This window comes from Argiope bruennichi, chromosome 1 (assembly GCF_947563725.1).
Source record: "Argiope bruennichi chromosome 1, qqArgBrue1.1, whole genome shotgun sequence".
NCBI lineage: Eukaryota > Metazoa > Arthropoda > Arachnida > Araneae > Araneidae > Argiope > Argiope bruennichi.
In genome coordinates this window covers 35,737,823-35,755,693 of record NC_079151.1, presented here as the reverse complement: position 1 = coordinate 35,755,693, position 17,871 = coordinate 35,737,823, and the positions used below count along the sequence as shown (strand labels likewise).

The 17,871-nt window shown below is 31.8% G+C and overlaps 2 protein-coding genes across 2 annotated transcripts; one reads left to right on the top strand and one right to left on the bottom strand.

Moving 5' to 3' along the window:
• The first annotated feature begins 4,944 nt into the window (after nt 1-4,944).
• LOC129972383 (oocyte zinc finger protein XlCOF19-like) lies at nt 4,945-5,679 on the top strand. The gene has a single exon (XM_056086509.1). It carries the CDS (start codon nt 4,945-4,947, stop codon nt 5,677-5,679), a length of 735 nt encoding a protein of 244 aa, XP_055942484.1.
• A 3,711-nt stretch (nt 5,680-9,390) lies between these two features.
• LOC129972373 (uncharacterized) lies at nt 9,391-10,873 on the bottom strand. Its single transcript, XM_056086498.1, has 2 exons — nt 10,316-10,873; nt 9,391-9,426 (listed from the first exon to the last, which is right to left on the bottom strand). Exons 1-2 carry the CDS (start codon nt 10,871-10,873, stop codon nt 9,391-9,393), a joined length of 594 nt encoding a protein of 197 aa, XP_055942473.1.
• Nucleotides 10,874-17,871: the final 6,998 nt, after the last annotated feature.

Sequence of the window (17,871 nt, the reverse complement as noted above, 5' to 3'; positions counted from 1 at the left end):
AAAAAGGAAATCCTTGGATTGGCACTAAATTCCGTGTTTTGAATGACTGACTTCGAGGAAGTACTCTTTCTTTCTTCTTTTTTTTATGTGGACAAATTCTACTTAATTAAACTTCAACGAAAATTAATTTTATTAATTCCGGCTCACCAAAAATGCGACAGCTATAAATGCCGAAAATTGGAAAATGATGAATAAATGCGATTCTTAAACAGAGAGTGAGTATGTCAATTCACAATTGGGCATTTTAAAGCAAAGGATGGAAATTATCGTTCTGAATCGATTGTTCAACAGAGAACAGGTAATGTTTTTTACTTCAGACTGCATTCAGAGTCAATTATGTTTCTTTTATTTTAGTTGCTTGCAATGATTTTAAAACTAGCCGTCATTGTAGAAATATTATTAAAATATTCGTTAAAAATTTCTAGATAATAAATACTGAAATAAATTATTCTTAAATAATATATTGTATTATGCCACATTGTTCGCTAAGCATGCCGTTTAGAATATGTGGACATCTATTTGTTTATTTGGTGTAATAAGAGTGGGATTTTCAATTTTGAATGGGTTTTTTTTGGGGAGGGGGGATTTAAATAGCAAAGTGAAACCTCATTTGGGGAACGCATTTTTAAAAGATATTCGTTATGTACTCTAGGCAGCCGCATCTCAAGGTATGTAAGAAACATTTGGATATTTGCTTGTGACTGACTTTCGCTTTCTCAAAACCATTCAAGATTTGAAAATAAAACATTGTTGGAAGAATAGAAATGACCGCCAAATGTTCTCCTAAACTTCCTAGTTTCCAACTTTTTGCGAAAGCTGTGTAATTCCAACAGAGAGCCATTAAGTCATTTTGCTGTCATCTTAAATGTTTCTTTTACACTTTCTAGCATGATGGCCCACATGCATGAGCACTATGAATATCGTAGGGTATTCATTTTTAGATTATATTATCTTATGAACCTAAATAATTTCATTAAAATTTCACTTGTAATTCTTGTGAAAATAAATTAAAAAAATAGAAATTTCTCTTAATATCGAAAATTAGCGTATCTTTCTATAGTACAAAATGCCATGATTCTAAATATTCGTAACCTCGAGTTCCCTGCAGATTCGATTCGATATTTCGACAATATTCTCTTTCCAGTAATTCTGAATTCAAATAAATACGCATGTTTTTTTTTCTTCTAGAGAAACATTTCATCACCAGATAGGATTCGTTGTCTTCATCCTACTATTAGATTTATAAATGTCTGAAAATATATTTCTGCTATTTTTATAGCCAAATGAAAATATTTATGTTTAATCGTTCATATATTAAACGCTTCATTAAATTGATTGCTCATTTAAATAAAATATTTTCAATTATCCATTTCAGTGTATTAAGGGAAAGTTGGTTAATGGTGGACTCGTAAGCATTTGCAAGTCCACAAGTACATCATTTTTATTTTTTCAGATATAACTAATATGTAGCATGAACATGAAATGAAATAAGAATTTGAGTAGGAAAAAAAATTTATAAATTTGTTGCAATAATTATTATTGTTAACTAGCTTGTTTTAAAAACTCCAGATGGAGCAAGTACCGAGAAATTCTAGAAAATTTCATCGATTGAATGGATATTTTTCAAGTTAATTTCAGTATTTATAAGATTATTTCTAATTCATTCTTTTATTTTCTAATTTGTTATTTTGTATTTCCAACAGAATTTTCTTAATACCATATTCGTATCGTCAACAGTTGATCCTTCTAGCAGAATTCTTCAGTTGTAATCTTTCAGAAATAGAAGGATTTCAAATACAGTCTTCTTATGGATGGAAACACTATATCCTATCAGCTTGGCTCTCTACAGTGATCGATATTAAAAAGAGACGATTTTGATTTTTTCCGTTAGACTCATCTTTGCTAATTGATATTTCTTAAAATAGGAAAGTCATTATTGAAATCACCAAATGACTTAAAAGAAAGAACACATTTCCTTTGGTTTTACTTGATCGTCTGCTGCTGCAAATGGAAGATGATTGCAAATTTTTACTTTTTCTATCGTATTATGACTCATTTATTGTCCATATCTGGCAATAATTATTTTAATCCATATCTTTGTTAAAATAAAATGTTTATTCTTCCGTTCTGTGTGTTTCTTATTTATTTTAGCTCTGACGCTATTTTGATATTCTTTAAACGTATCGTGCATTAATGTAATCTATCCTTTCTAATTTTAGGATATGATGTTTTTGTTACCTAATGAAAAATCAATCCCTTCTTTACGTTTCAGTAGTAAAATACAAAGTAATACTGTTTTAGGGGATAATCTAGATTTATGTTTCATTTTTTGAAAATTAAATTTCGTGAACTGGAACTTTTAATAGTGCAAATTTAAATTCAATTTTATTCTTATATAATGTTTACTAATCAGGGTATTTAACAGGAAAATTATTATTGTTTTATTTCGCAAGTTATTTATAATATCCATGATAATCGGGTCAGAATTATGCATCAGAGTTGAATGAATCGGGAAATATTCCGTTTTAATTATTGTGTCCAAAATGAGAGACACTTCTAAAATTTCGGTTCCAAATCTTACAAACCATGTCTGATTTGTTTAGATTTCTCATTGCGTTTCTGCATTTCCATAAAATATTTGTTTACCCAATGATAAATTAAGCTAATAGATTGCCATTTACATTTAGTGGTGTAATTGTGATGTATTAAAATTCATCCGTTAAACTTACTGAGTTTTTGAATTTATTTATTATCTGTACAGATAATATATAGGACAACTCATAGATATTTATCTCAATGTCGGATATGGTCCAAATTTGATACATATCGTCTAATTTAGAAATAAATCATATTAATCCATTTAGATTTATTGCGGTAACATTGCATGGACAGACAGTTATAGTTCACTTTGTTCAAATATATTTCAAAATTTGCTTCGGAAGAAATTTTGTTTAAATGTGTCATTCTAAATTTAATTCGTCTAGCTCCATTCCCTCTTGAATAATCACTCTCAAAGTGAATCATAGAGTTTAAAATGTATGCATTTATTGCTCAAGAGTGCCTGAAGTGTTAAATTTTCGAAACTAATTTTCTTAAAAAAATTGCCTGAAAATTTTATTCTGATTAAGAAAGGAGAAGGAGAAATCGAATATTTCTGACAGGATATTACTTCAACTCTCAGTTTAGATGTTTTTGCAGCACCTGCAAAAACAACTAAAAAATATTTTCAATTTCAATTCTGAATCACAAAATTCCTACCCATTTGCAACTTGTTCATATAAATAAAAATTTTATACCCTTCTTATAATTGTTTCAAAATTACTTAATTTCAAACATTTAGCTTATATTAGTAATCATCTCTTAATTAGTATTGATGTGATGATTTAAAAAAAATGAATTAGAATGAATAATTTAATGAATTGTGAAGATAATTTAATAATACGTTTTTGATAACAAAATAGGAAGAAGTATTGGTAAAAAAAAAAGGTTTAAATACTAAATTTGTTAAATATAAAAAAATTGCAAATGTAATTATCATTATTTAGTTATTGAGTTACTGGTTAATCATCTAGAAAAACGACTTTCTATATAATGCTTCATCAAGATAGTGAATAATATAAAGAAACATTACAAACATTCATCTCGTAAATTATTTAGAGAAAAGAAGAAGAAAAAAAAAAGAGAATTTTCGTTCAATTATTGAACCAGCGCGCTGACTGAATCACAAAGCTTAGAATTTCAAAATTTTTGCTGAATAAGCGATCTCCTCAAACAGGAACTCTGTATTGATTTATGGATTCTACTCAGAGCAGCTGATCGAGCAGTCTAAAGTTCCTGCAGACTAAAAAGAAAATGTAAAAAACTTTTAATCTCGATGAACAAAAGCACAGTTGAAGAAACAATTCTTTGTTTAAAATGATAGTATATGAAGAATACCTTTTTTTAATCTATATATGGCAAATTGAACCCAGATACTATATATAGATTTGCACCACTTTTAACAATACTTAAATTTATCCAAAAGATATATAAAACATTATGGGTAGCGGTATAGACATTAAGTATTCTTATCTATCAGAATACATAACAAATATATTACTGATGTTCTAAATTGATTAGATGCATCATTTAATGATCTTGCTATATATATGAAAAATATACAGAACTTGAAAACTTCGAATTTTAATGCAATGTTCCCAGACATCATACTCTAAGATACTATGAAAACACTTATTTTGTCTTACTATGCTTTAGGATTTGCATACAGATATTGCTATGAAAAATTAGACAACTGTTGCGGTTAATAGAAGAATGTTTTCGATTTAACTGAGGTTATAACATGTCATGTAAATTACAACAAAGAAGGCTGTATATATAATAGCTGAGAATATTGGTCTTTGGAGCTGTGAAGACCACATTCTTTACATTAATGATTAATAGTAGGTCAAAAAAAGTTTTTTACCAGTTTTAGAAAAAGTTACGAACCATTTCAGGTGAGATATATTTTAAATAATTAATTGATCGAAACAATTTTACTGTAAAAACTTCTTTTTTTATAATCTTTAAAGTAGAAACGTAGAAAGCAAAAATATTCTAATTTTTAAAAAATTCTGATCGAATTTTTAGGAAGGAATATACTAATAAATATTAATCTTAATTTAGGAATATGAATACATTGGACTATTTTGGTATAATTCAATTGAGTGCCAGAATTTTTTTATAAATTAAAGAAAAAGTATTAAAGAATGGATATACCAAAAATATCCAAATCACAAAGAACAGCTACTTTATTCTGAAGCATGTAAAACAGTAAATAGAAATAAGAAATATAATTGCTATCAGATATTCACGGAGATAAAAAACTTCAGTTTTAGGAAATAGTGAAGCAATCTATTCTTTTCAGAGGAAATTTATCTGTGCTATGCGTATGTCGTAGAGTTAAATATGGCAGAAAAACGAAAGAAACCGTCAGAAGCTCATCGTCAAGAGACACGATTTCAGTGTGAAATATGTGGACTAAATTGCAGGAATAAAGATGCTTTAAATAAGCATTCATCTTGCCATTCGAACGTGAAACCCCATGTATGCGAAACATGTGGTAAAGCGTTCAAAAGAAGAGATGTATTAAAAGTACATTTAAGCATTCATACAAAAGAAAAGCCTTATGTATGTGAAGTCTGCAGTAAAGAGTTCAGACATAGAAGTGCTTTAAAGGTACATTTACGTACTCATACAAATGAAAAACCACATGTATGTTCAATATGTAGTAAAGCATTCTCGGATAGAAGTAATTTAGGAACGCATTTACGTACGCACACAAAAGAAAAACCTTATGTCTGTGAAGTCTGCAGTAAAGAGTTCAGACATAGAAGTGCTTTAAAGGAACATTTACATACTCATACAAATGTAAAACCACATGTATGTGCAGTCTGTAGTAAAGCATTCTCGTATAGAAGTAATTTAGAAAAGCATTTGCGTACGCACGCAAAAGAAAAACCTCATGTATGTGAAGTCTGCAGTAAAGAGTTCAGACATAGAAGTGCTTTAAAGGTACATTTACGTACGCATACAAATGAAAAACCGCATGTATGTGCTGTCTGTAGTAAAGCATTCTCGGATAGAAGTAATTTAAGAAAGCATTTACGTACTCACACAAAAGAAAAACCTTACGTTTGCTAATTGTGTGGCAATAAATTCAGAAAAAAATGTCATTTCACTGACCATTTATGCAAGCATACAAAAGGAAAACCTTATGTTTGTGAAGTATGTGGCAAAGATTTTTCACATCGGTGAGCTTTAAAAAAACATTTAAGCATTCATACAAGCGAGTAACTTTATACAAAGCTCGTTTTATTATAAAGAATTCAACGAAAGAGTTCAACCTGGAAAATATTTATGCCCTTACGCACAAAAAGAAAATGAACCTGTGTGGATTGAGCTAAATTTTATTACATTGAACTTATTTTAACATTTCTTCTTTGTAATGTAAAAGAAATTCTAATATCCATGAATTCTATGGAACTAATTTTACTATACTACCGATTGAAAATGAAAATTTAAATATTTGAAATATAAACTCTATTATATGTTATATAAATTTATTATAAAAATATCTGGGAGAATATACAGGAAATATTCTTCGGATTGGTGATAAATTCTATGTTCGCATATCCAACTTTGCACTAATCATCATGTTCCTATTTTATGTCACAAAAGATATTTAAATTTTCTTTAACCTGAATTTATTCTACTGTAGCAACCTTCAAAGTGAGTGCTTTAAGTAAAGAAAATAAGAAAATGATTAATAAATATGTTTCTTAAGCAGAAAGTAAACATCGGCAAAGAGAACTGGACATTTTACTACAAAGACTGCATTAGATTCAAATTAGACAGTAGAAATGAACGAAGTCTGTCCATTGTCCTGTGCAGATCAGGTAATGAGTTTCTATTCACTCGTCATTAATTATATGCTACTGTTATTTAAGATGTTGTTCAAATTTATTTCAGATGTTCAGATTCATTTTAATGCCAGCAGTTACTACAGAAACAACGATGAGTATAATTTTGAAAATTTGAAATGGATAAATACTGGTAATAATTAATTATAAATAATATATTGTTATGCCACATTGTATTGTAAACGTGAGAATGGAGGGACATTAATTTATTTATTTGGATTATTAAGATTGCATTTGACTTTATCATAAATTTATATTATTTATAGATTCGATTATTTGTCATAGAATCTTTTGCTCAATCAATATTTTCGAATTTCTAACTGGAAATTCGATGCTGCATAATGAATTGCTTCAAATTTTATATGAAATCCATTTTTAATCAATTTCGTATAGCGAAATGATTACTTAATAATTAATGACTTTTAATTTGAATTATTTTATTTTTAATATAGATGATTTAATTATTAAATAAAAATTGCCGTTTTTTTAATTAATCTTTTAAAATATTTTTTTAGTTATTTTTGTTATGTTATTTGTACTTACTTTTGAGGGTGTAGACAAGAGGCTCTGAAATGTGTTGGTATTAAATAGCGAGTGATAAGATATCCTGAACACGCATGTCATTATCACAAATTGAAAAGTAATGATGGCCACTTAAACTCGTTATCCAGCTACTCTGATTAATAATGTTGCTTTTCTCATAATGGCTCGATTTTGAATCATCATACCTCTTTTGGAAATATGTCATGCTTTTTATTAGTCGAAAATACTCGGAGGACTCAGGGACATGCTATAGAAATGGTTTCTAAAAATTGCTTTTTGAATTGATGCCTTTTCTGCCTTCTTGAAGAAACGTTTCATCTAAATTAAATTTTGTAAAAAGAAATTAAATTTTTTTAAAAAAAGATTAAATTTTGTAAAAAGAAAAATTAATTTTTTTAATTAATCTAAATTAAATTTTTAAAGTAAAATCTAAACTTGGGATTAAGTGTTAGTATTGTGAAAAACATAATACGATTTCTAATATTGAACAAAAATTAGTAATGTATTACATGAACAAGGAAAAACGCAGAAAAGTTTGAAATAGAAAACTAAATATGAAATTATTGTAATATTTACTCTCGTTAACTATCGTACTCTAGAAGTAAGCGAGGATATATCTTTATTTAAAATTTAGAAAAAAATTCATTTTAACAAATACACCAACAGAAAATATTTTTTTATAATTTTCTAACTTAAATGTTTGTTATGCATTTGTAAAGTTTTTATTTATATTTTTCTTGTTTCTATTTTCCCAACAGGAATTTTGGACATTTTATGACTGTATTCTTGATATCACCAATTTATCATTAAATACATGCAATGATTCTTCTGGACGATATCTCTGCAACATATCTGGTCGACTACCTATAGTAGCAGCTGTTGGAAGGTGATTGCTCCGTTCGATTTCAGTGTATATCCCATAAAACAACATACGAATGTTCAAGGTTAGACAATCAAATAAAATTAATTTTCAACAAAAGAACTTTAAGAAAAGCCCTCGATTACGTCAAATGTCATTCGATCAACTGTTGTTTAAAGACTGAAGACGACAAATGTCCGCTGTTAAATGCCGTCATATTTCTTATTACCATATATATGTTTATATGTGCCCATTTTAAGATGATTAACTTTTAAATTTCTGCTACTTTTTTAAAATATAATGTTTTATTTTAAATCCTGTGGGGTTTGTGTCTCATTTATTCTATCCCTGATAAAATGCTGTACTGTCGCAACACCATGTATGTTTCTGTACACTGTCTGTTCATTCTATTACTCCAATGAGAGTTTCCATTAAAATCATGCCTAAGTTGAAGCTGCTTAGAAAATCGAAATCAAATATATGCTTAAAATTTGGCTCGATAGAGCGCAAACCGATGGTGCGCTAAAGGTTAATCTAGATAATGCACATTTCAAAATTTTAAAGATATTTAAATTTATTCAATATCAATTTTTGTATCTGAGTACATTTCTAACAATAAGTTTTTAAAATATTAATAACTGATATTGTCCGATATGAAATTTTTTGACTAATTCCGATATGTATGGATGCATGAATATTCCAGTTACGATTCTTCTCATGATTCCATGAGAAGAATCGTAAATTGATTTTGAGAGACTATATGCACTTTCTGACCTCATGCCATAGATTGATTGAATCCAAAATTTGATACAAAAGATTTCATTTGAAAGTCACACACAATATTTCATTTACCCATCTCATTGTGCTCATTTGAAACTTCTTGTACCGGTCAAGTTGACAGATTAATAGACTATCCTATAATAAATTGATTCCAAATAAAGTTTTATAACTTTGATTAGGTAAGGTAATAAATTAAAACGCAGTCATACAGCGATTTTGACTTATGGTGCTTTGTAAAAATGAACAGACAAATCGATAGTTAATTTATTGATCCACGGGTTCGAAATTTCATTATGCTAACTAATATCATATGTTGAATTCATAAACCAGCCCTGGTTGATTTCTCGTGCATCATATGACAAGTATATAAATATACAGACGGATTTTGTTTAATCCATTTTGCCCAAAATTAGACACAAGTGAACAATTCTTTTACAAATATTACATACTATGTTTCTTCCGTTTATCACATTTTGTTTTGGTTAATCCCTTTCCAAGGCAGGATTTTATAAATATTTTAGTATTTAGTTATCTTTGATGCGTAAATATTCAACGAAATTTAGAGATCAAATTTTTTTCATGATTATATTATAATATGTTTAGAAGCTCAGTGGATGGATTTAAAATACTTTGATGTGGAATTTGCTTTCAGAAGCAGCAGTATGCGATCTATATAAGGACAAAAATATATAATTTTTTTGTTAACAGAGCTAAAGTACCCAAGCAGAATTAGAACGATGTATTCAGTATTTAATCTAAAGAAACGAGAATATGTTTGATAATGATCTGAAAGAAAAAAAAAAAGTCAATTTCACATGTGAGAAAATTGTAGTAATAACATAACATAACGCCATCCTGTGCCCCCGGTGCCTATAACACTAAGTTATTTAACCAGTTGGATGAGCACAAGATGGAAGCGGAAAAAAAGAAAATTGTTGATAGAAAGAAAGAGACGACATACCATCCAGGGTTCTCCAGAGAGAATCCCATCGGTATCAAATCCTACACGACTATATTTAATTTTTCGGTGATGTAATAACTGGATGGAGGGGACAAGAATACTTAAACAAATAGTGACTTTGAGTTGAACTTACAGGGAAATGAGATTATTTACTGAAAAAAATTGATAAATTACATTGAGAACATCCGCAAGACATGTATAAGCATATAAATAATCACTGAAGAGTCAGAAATCTGTAGCGTCCGTCTGAGTCCTGTGGTTTTGATTTTCTTCGTGAAAACTGCACTTTTGAGGACTTTTGAAGTTATAATTTCGGCTGATTTTGATAAGTGGCATTTTGATCTCGGCTATTGTGTAGTCTTGAAGAGATCTTGATATTTATGAATATGGTTTACTATGGAGGGGATCTTGCTGCGTGAAAGAGTATTCGATGCAACTCTCCTGTACCATTCTTCCTCGAGACTTGTTTCTGGCTTTCTCATGTGCCATGAGAGAGTCAGTAGGCATTCGGTGGCATAGTGAATTGCGGATCGTATCTCCCTATAGCTACAGTAAGGAGAGTTGGCCAGATAGAATCTGTGCTTTATTCCCTTCATAGCCTACATGTGCCTTGATCCATCAGATTTTAATGTGAGGATTTGCAAGAAGAAGGGTAAATGTATCTCTTGCTAATTGGCTATTGGATTTTGGAGAAGTTGAGGCTTGTATACTTGCTTTATTGTCGACGTAAATAGTAATTAGATCTGATGTAGGAAGAGAGGTTGTGTATTTGGCTGTTCTATTGATTGCTAATAATTCAGCTTGGAAGGCAGTGTTTTCTTTGAATAAGCTGGTTGACCACTGGTCTATAGTCACTGCCTCCTGCATGACATAAAATGCAGCCCCAATTCCTGCTGAGGATTTTGATCCATCTGTACAGATACCAAGTACTACATTCTGAGACCCACCGTCTTCCAACGAAATTTGATGTGATTGAAGATGTTTGGAAGGATTCGACGTCCAGCCCGTAGCTCTGTGTTCATACTCGTATGGACTGATATGTGGCATATCATGTACGATTCCACGGAGTCTGTACAGTTTAGTCCTTCTTGCCATCATCTGAAGTTGCAGATGTAGTGGTGGCAAGCCAAGGATAACCTGAAGTGGCTGCAGTGGCGTGGTATTGTATGCTTCCGTAATTGCTAACAGATAGCCTCTTTGGATGAAAGAGAGCTTTGTTGCTAATCTAACCGTAGGGTGGAGGCACCAAACTCCTGCTCCGTGTGCAAGCATCCTTTAAAGACAGTCCTATACAAAATTTTTCTGTGTCGAAGTGTTATCTCCCAGGATTTGCCAGCTATTTTGAGAAAATTGAATTGTTGTTGTTGCGCTTTCAATGCTAAATGCTTGAGGTGAGTATTTCGATTCAATTTTTCACCAATATGGATACCTAGGTATTTAATCGCGTGTGTCTGCTTTATTCTTTCTCCCTGCCAATAGATTCTGGGTCCTGCTACCCATTTACTAAACAGAATAAAGTTGGATTTCCCCATGGACACTTCTAGATTGTTTATGTCAGTCCAGGATATGAATTCGGCTATTGATTCTTGGGTATTTTGTATTAGATTTTCTTTTGTTTTGGCTTTAATGACCAGGACAAAATCATCGGCGAATGCTTGGATAATTATATGGGCAGGCAAGATTTTATTAAGCAGATTGTTCGCCACCAAGTTCCACAGAGCTGGACCACTGCACGATCCTTGGAGGCAGCCTTGCTTCTGTTCTCTTATGGCCCAGCCTTCTTGTGTGTTGAGGATTATTTTTCTGGCATGTAGCAAGTTTTCAAAGGTGTTTCTGAAATTTTGGCGACATTGGAGTTTATCTATATATTTAACTGTTTAATGGTGTTGGATATTATTAAATGCCCCTTTGATGTCCACTGAAAGAACCAGAATATTGTCTTTCTCCCTTTTTCCATCATAAAGTTTTTCTACAAGCTTTTTAAGAGCAGCATCTATGGATTTTCCTTCACGGAATCCAAACTGGTAATTGTTGATGAGTTTATTTGATTCTAGAAAATAAATAAGACGCTGTGTGAGTAATTTTTCTAGAACTTTCCCTATAGTAGACAAGATCGCTATTGGTCTGTACGATGTGGCTAGTTTAGGGTCTCTTCCAGTTTTTTGAAATAGGATGATATTGCATATTTTAAATGGACCCGGGAATTTTTCTAGTGAAAGACATTTATTAAAATATTCTGTGAGGAAGGTCGGGAAATGTTTGCTTATTGTTTTTAGAATTAGATTATCAATACCGTCATATCCTGGTGCTTTTCCATGAGGGAGATTATCAATGACCTGTGCTATTTCTTTCTCAGTGAAAGGGCAATCATTAGGAGTGGTGGTGATTTCATGTGTTAAAGATGGAGTTGAATTTGGGAATGGAAAAATTTGTTCTAATATATCCTGAGCTATTTTTTGGTGTCCTCCTTCTGGATTGATATTGTGCAAGAATGTTAGTTGAGATGGATGAATTGTTTTCTAAAGGCAGCTTTGAAATGTTTACCATATGGATTTGAAGCTTCAGTGCAAAAATCGTTCCAACCAACGCTTTTGGCTCTCTTGACTTTCTTCATATATTTTTTGGCTTCTGTCTTCCACTGCAAATATTTTTCTGATCTTTCCTCCGAACTTGATCTTTGTTCCCTTGGTCTCAATGCCTTAATTCTTTTCTATTTCTAATTTATCTGTGAACCAAGTTGGGTTTTCAGTCAATGGATGTTTTTTTTTTATTTTAAATGCTTTGTTGCAGATTTGAATTATTGTTGCTTGAAGAATGGAAGTAAATTAATTTAGTTCTTGTTGGGTATTGCAGTTCTTGATTATGGTCATTAGTTCTTCGACATGAAACAGAAATTTTTTGTGGAATTTGTTATGGTTTCCATGGAGGGTTTTAAACCTATTGAAGATGTGGCTAGTAATTATTTTTCTTATTGTTATTTGAATAAAGTGGTGATCACTAAACGATGGTTTTCGAGAACTTCCCAAGTGACTACATTTGTGATCATTTCCTATGAACAGAATGTCAAATCGGGCCAACCCACATCTGTATTTCTTGTGAAGGTAGGTGGGGCATCTGACGAATTGTTGATATAAAGGTTATTAGCCAGTAGGAAATCCATTATTGTAACACCCCTGGTGTTGGTGCGATGATATCCCCAAAGAGGATTGTGGCCATTCAGACCGGCTCCTACAAGGTAGTTTTCATTTGGTAGCATTCTTATAATATCCTGAATCTCTTATAAAGTTTCATTGATATCCGCTATTAGAGATGAAAAAGCAGAAATGAGTTTTATAGCTTTGTTGTCACTGTGGAGTTTGACTGCTATAGTATTTTCCAATTTAGCTACTGTAATTGTTTATGGATGGTTTGGAGAATGAAAATTGCAGCTTTATTTGATGTGGATGTGAAGATGTTCCAAGACATCGGCAAACCTTGTATTTTGTTGTTGTACACATATGGCTCTTGTACCAAGAGAATGTTCGTTTTCAATTTTACCACGGCAGGGTGAAAGTGAGTGGTTGCTGCTTTAGTTCTGCCGAGGTTAATTTAGAGAATATTTAAATTTTTTTTGCTGGAGAAGGACGAATTAAAAGTGATAGTCGTTGTCATTGATAATCCCTAGTCCGTTTAAATGCTGCTAGCGCTTTTTGGTAGCAGGGGCATCGTGGGTCTATTGCCATATGCTATATGTGCAGGTTAGTTCCATTGAGTCTATTCGCCTCTGAACAGTTTATACAAAATTGCTCATAAGACATACACTTCCAGGTGTGGTGTCGCCCGCTGAAGTGACCGCAAAATGAAATATCATCTTTGCACTGGTCCAAGTTGGCTGTGTGAGTGAAGGCCTGGCAGGTTGAGCAACGCTTGATATGATGAATTTCTCTCAGATGAAACATTTCATAATTGATAGAAATCCTTCTCAAGTTTTTAAGACGAGATGAAATGCCTCACTAGGAGCTTCGAGGATGAGGTGTCTTCTGTTCTGCCTCTCATTTTAAAGCGAAGTTTCAGATCTTCTGGATTTTCCCGTATGTGCACGAATTGCCCTTTGAACATCTTCCATTGGTACGTTGTTGGGTACATTATATATTATAATACTAGGATGCCTCATTCCAGGTCTTTTAGTTGTTATATTTTCAGTAATAGCTTCTTTTAGGGTTTCCGTAAGCTTCTGCAGGTCTATTTCCGTCTTGCATGTGATAGCCAGCCCTCATTTCTGGATTCGTCGAACTCATTTGATTTTGACAGTAGTTTCTGACTGTTGGAGTTCCTTTTTAAGGAGGTCCTCTACGTTTGTATTCGGCTTTTCTTCTTTTGGATATATAAGAATTGAGGCCGTGCTTTTAGGTCTTTTCCTTGCAATTTCTGCATAGGATGGACCTTTTTGGTGTTCGTTTACTGGCTCGTTCGATTGGATTTCTGTGAATTGTTCAACATTATAAGTTTGAGCAGATGGTTCCGCTTCTGGTTTTTTTGTGCGATATTCTAATATCCAATACATCCAGAATGCTGCTGGCTGCCTGTAGTAGAGAGGTTGTTAAGTATTTCTGGACTTTGTTCCCCTTTTTGCGTTTTTGCTCACTATTTACTTCTTTCAGTTTAAGAAGTAGTTCCTTGGTCAACATACGTTCATATGTTTGTGGTAGAACAAACTGGGACCCAACCGATGATTGTGACGAAATCGAGTTGTTTCTTTGTTTCATAGATTCACTCTCATCTTTGTTGGAGCAGATTTGCATTGAGCCTATAATAATTTCTGGCATTTCAACACTATATAGGACTTATAACGAGATGAATATGAAAATATAATAAACAATGATTTTACAGGCTGTAGGGGAAGATATTCCCCTGTACTCGATCCACCGCCCTCTATGCCGTGCAAGCTTAGAAATTTTATCTAAATTAAAATAATAATAATAAAAAAAATTCGCACACACACACATCGAAAACCTAATGTTGTTGACTGGGTTGGCTACAAATCTTTAACCAAATCTACATTTTGTTAGTGGATCATAGTTTAAAGATTTCTTTTCTCTCTCCCTTCCCCCCTCTTTTCCTTTCCTTTTGACATCATTAAGAGGATTATATGTATCTTTCAGCTTCCAATGACATTACAAAAAACTTAATTAAGATTATTAGTAGAGGAGATGGGAAGAGAGAGAGAAAAAAGGAAACATATTATTAACTTTTTTTTAAAATTTTCTGTCTTTATTATTTGATACAGGAGCGAACAATTTTGAAGAAAATTTATTAGGAATATTGAATGTCTAGTTAAAAAGAGTTCTTATATTTTTTTTCCACTCTCTCTCTCTCTCTTTTTTCTCTAGACTGCTGTCGAAGATTTTTGACATGAGAATTTTAAATGTGAATCATAATTTAAGCGAGATATTGAATTATAGTGTTTTTTCAGTTATTATCACACTAAACAAGGCTTTAATTCTTTATTTGGCTGAAAATAAATAAAGACAAAAATGGGTTAGAAAATGTAGGATTGAAGTAATTGATGTATCTTACACAAATCGGAAGAATTTTAGATGGAATAGTTTTATTTATTTATATATTTATTTATTTTACGTTTATAAAACTAAATAAAATATGTAGTTACGTCTATCCATAATCTTGAATAACATCAGGTTTTTATTCTTACATGATAATCCCAATAATCATGTAAGAAATACATTCTGATAAGGTGTGAGAATTTAATATGACTTTTTTAATAGTATTGTTAAAATGTCAACATTACTAGAATATATTAAATTGGAATTAGAATGTAGGGAATCATCTAATTTAATCATTAACGAAACTGGTTCGGAATTTTCACTTTTTACTAAGAAATCCTATGAGAGCAAATAAATTAATAATACGTGCATACATACATTACAGATATACATATGCATACACATACATAAACATCTATACTTATAATAAAGCTCAATGTGTTTGTGTGTGTGTGTGTTGGCGCTCTACAGGCCAGGTCATTTGACATACAGCTATCAAATTTGGTACATGTATACCTTGGCGGTCGGGAATGTGCACCTGGGGTCCCTTTTTTTGAATTTTTAATTATTAATTAAAAACTAACTTTCCCGCCAAAAAAATCTTCCATTTTCTCCACCGCCAACTTTTCCGCCAAAAAAAATCTTCCATTTTCCTCACCGCCAAATGAGTAAGGCTTTAGTTTTTTTTTTCTCCCAGCAGTAATGAGTCTAGGGTTAACATTTTTCGGCGGATTAGTTCAAACGATTCTGTTTATTTTCTTAATGTTTTATGCATTTAAAATTAAACATTGTTAATTAATCCATGTTTCAGATTCATTCTGAAGTACTTTTGAATTAAAATAACACAGAATAAAGGAAATTAAAAATTTCTAATCCGCATAGCGTTACCCCAACTGGCGTAGAAAAATTCACGCATTTGCCTTACCGTAAGTGGCGAAGAAAATTCACGCTTGCGCATTCTGATTGTTGCCATGACAACCGCTATCAACGGATGATTAAAATTACTTTTAGGTTAGTTGCATGCTTTTGTAAGTAAATTGTATTTATGTTAGTTATATATTTTTTAAATACGCTTATAGTTTTAAGTACATCGTTTTTTAAGTAGTTTTTTTTAACCTGTTTTCAATGATTCAAATTATTTTTAGGTTAGTTGCATGCTTTTGTAATTAAATTGCATTTATGTTAGTTATATACTTTTTTGTATATGCTTATAGTTTTAAGTACATCGTTTTTTAAGTAGTTTTTTTAAACCTGTTTTCGACCGATTATTTTAAACGATTGATTTTATTTTCTTAGTGTTTGATGCATTTAAAATTAAACATTGTTAATGAATCGATCTGTTCATGATGAATCTGAGAAATTTTTGTTGTCAAATTCTTGAGATATTACATAAATTAAGAAAGATATTCTTTAGTGCCCATAAAGTTTAAACGCTCAGTGACTCTATTATCAGTAATCATATTATTAAAAAAAATGCTTTGTTTCAGTAAAAAATATTATTATATTAATTAATTGCAGATTAATCATTTACACTTTAATTTAAGGCATAATTTCTACGAGGGGTAACAGAAAATTAGAGAGATACATATCACGCTATGACTGAAGGCCTTTATAATATTATGAGTGAATTATATGACTATCAAAATTTGAAGTTTTAAAATATTTTGCTGAATAATCTATTAAAGTTGGAATTGCGTAAAATATTTAATGGTACAACTGGAGTTTAACCCCTTGTTTGGCGCACTTTTTAAAAATCGCCAACAACGGCCTTGCGAATTCTTCAAAAGCAAAGGAGCAGATGTTCAATTATAGTGCATAATAAAGATTGCCAGCTTTGGAGCGTTATCGCACCTTGGCGAAGAAAGGGGTTAAACTCCGGTTCAACCTATTTAATTATTAAAATTTAAACGAACATTACGATTGGCGAACCGGCTGGTCTACAAAGGCGGCTAGTATACACACACACACACACACACACATATATATATATATATATACATTCACACCTCTACATATATATATATACAGAGCGTCTGGTAGATCCTAAGAAACACTGTTGTTGCTTTTGTAGAAAATAATCTGCATGCGTCTCGTAAGTGTAATAATTCAATAGCGAGCATAAAAGACAAAAATGCCAGTTGGTAAACACTATTTCAAAATAAACAAATAAAATAAAAAATAAACACTTTCCTCCCCCTCCCGCCTTTTTTTTTGTATATACGGATTTCGCTTGAAAGTCAAAAATTTGATTCATGCACAATTTGCAACAATTATTGACCTAATAGAATCAGTTCGCTGATCGCGAGGATGTAAAGAATGCACAAATTCATTCGGGGAAATCCTTTGGTTTTTTTCCCCCTCCCAACCCTATAAAAAGAAGATAAATAAACACGTGTCTAACTGTTTTTGATGGCACCTTTACTACACTGTAATATATAGCTATATTGCCCAGAGAGTAACAAGAATGCAAAAGAGGGGTAATTCACCGTCGGCTTTAAGGGTCGCTTTGAAACCGAAGGTCAGAGGTCAGGACGGGAAACCGACCGGCACCGATATGGAGTGGGGGCAGACCTAGAAAGACTTTCCAGCTGTTCCTACGACCGAAGGATCTTCACAGATGTGGTCATAAAACTGGCACCCTTCCTTCGTGGTGCCACCCCCGTCTGTGGCAGCGGACCCACGACCGGAGAAATCTTCAGACGGTACGCGTTTCCCTTTCGACCGCTCAAA

Coding starts and splice junctions, on each gene's coding strand:
- LOC129972383 (XM_056086509.1), top strand. CDS start 4,945: ATGGCAGAAAAACGAAAGAAACCGTCAGAAGCTCATCGTCAAGAGACA.
- LOC129972373 (XM_056086498.1), bottom strand. CDS start 10,873: ATGCTTGCACACGGAGCAGGAGTTTGGTGCCTCCACCCTACGGTTAGA. Junction 9,427..10,315: donor CTATTTACGTCGACAATAAA/GCAAGTATACAA, acceptor TTTTTCTTTCAG/ATCATTATCAAACATATTCT.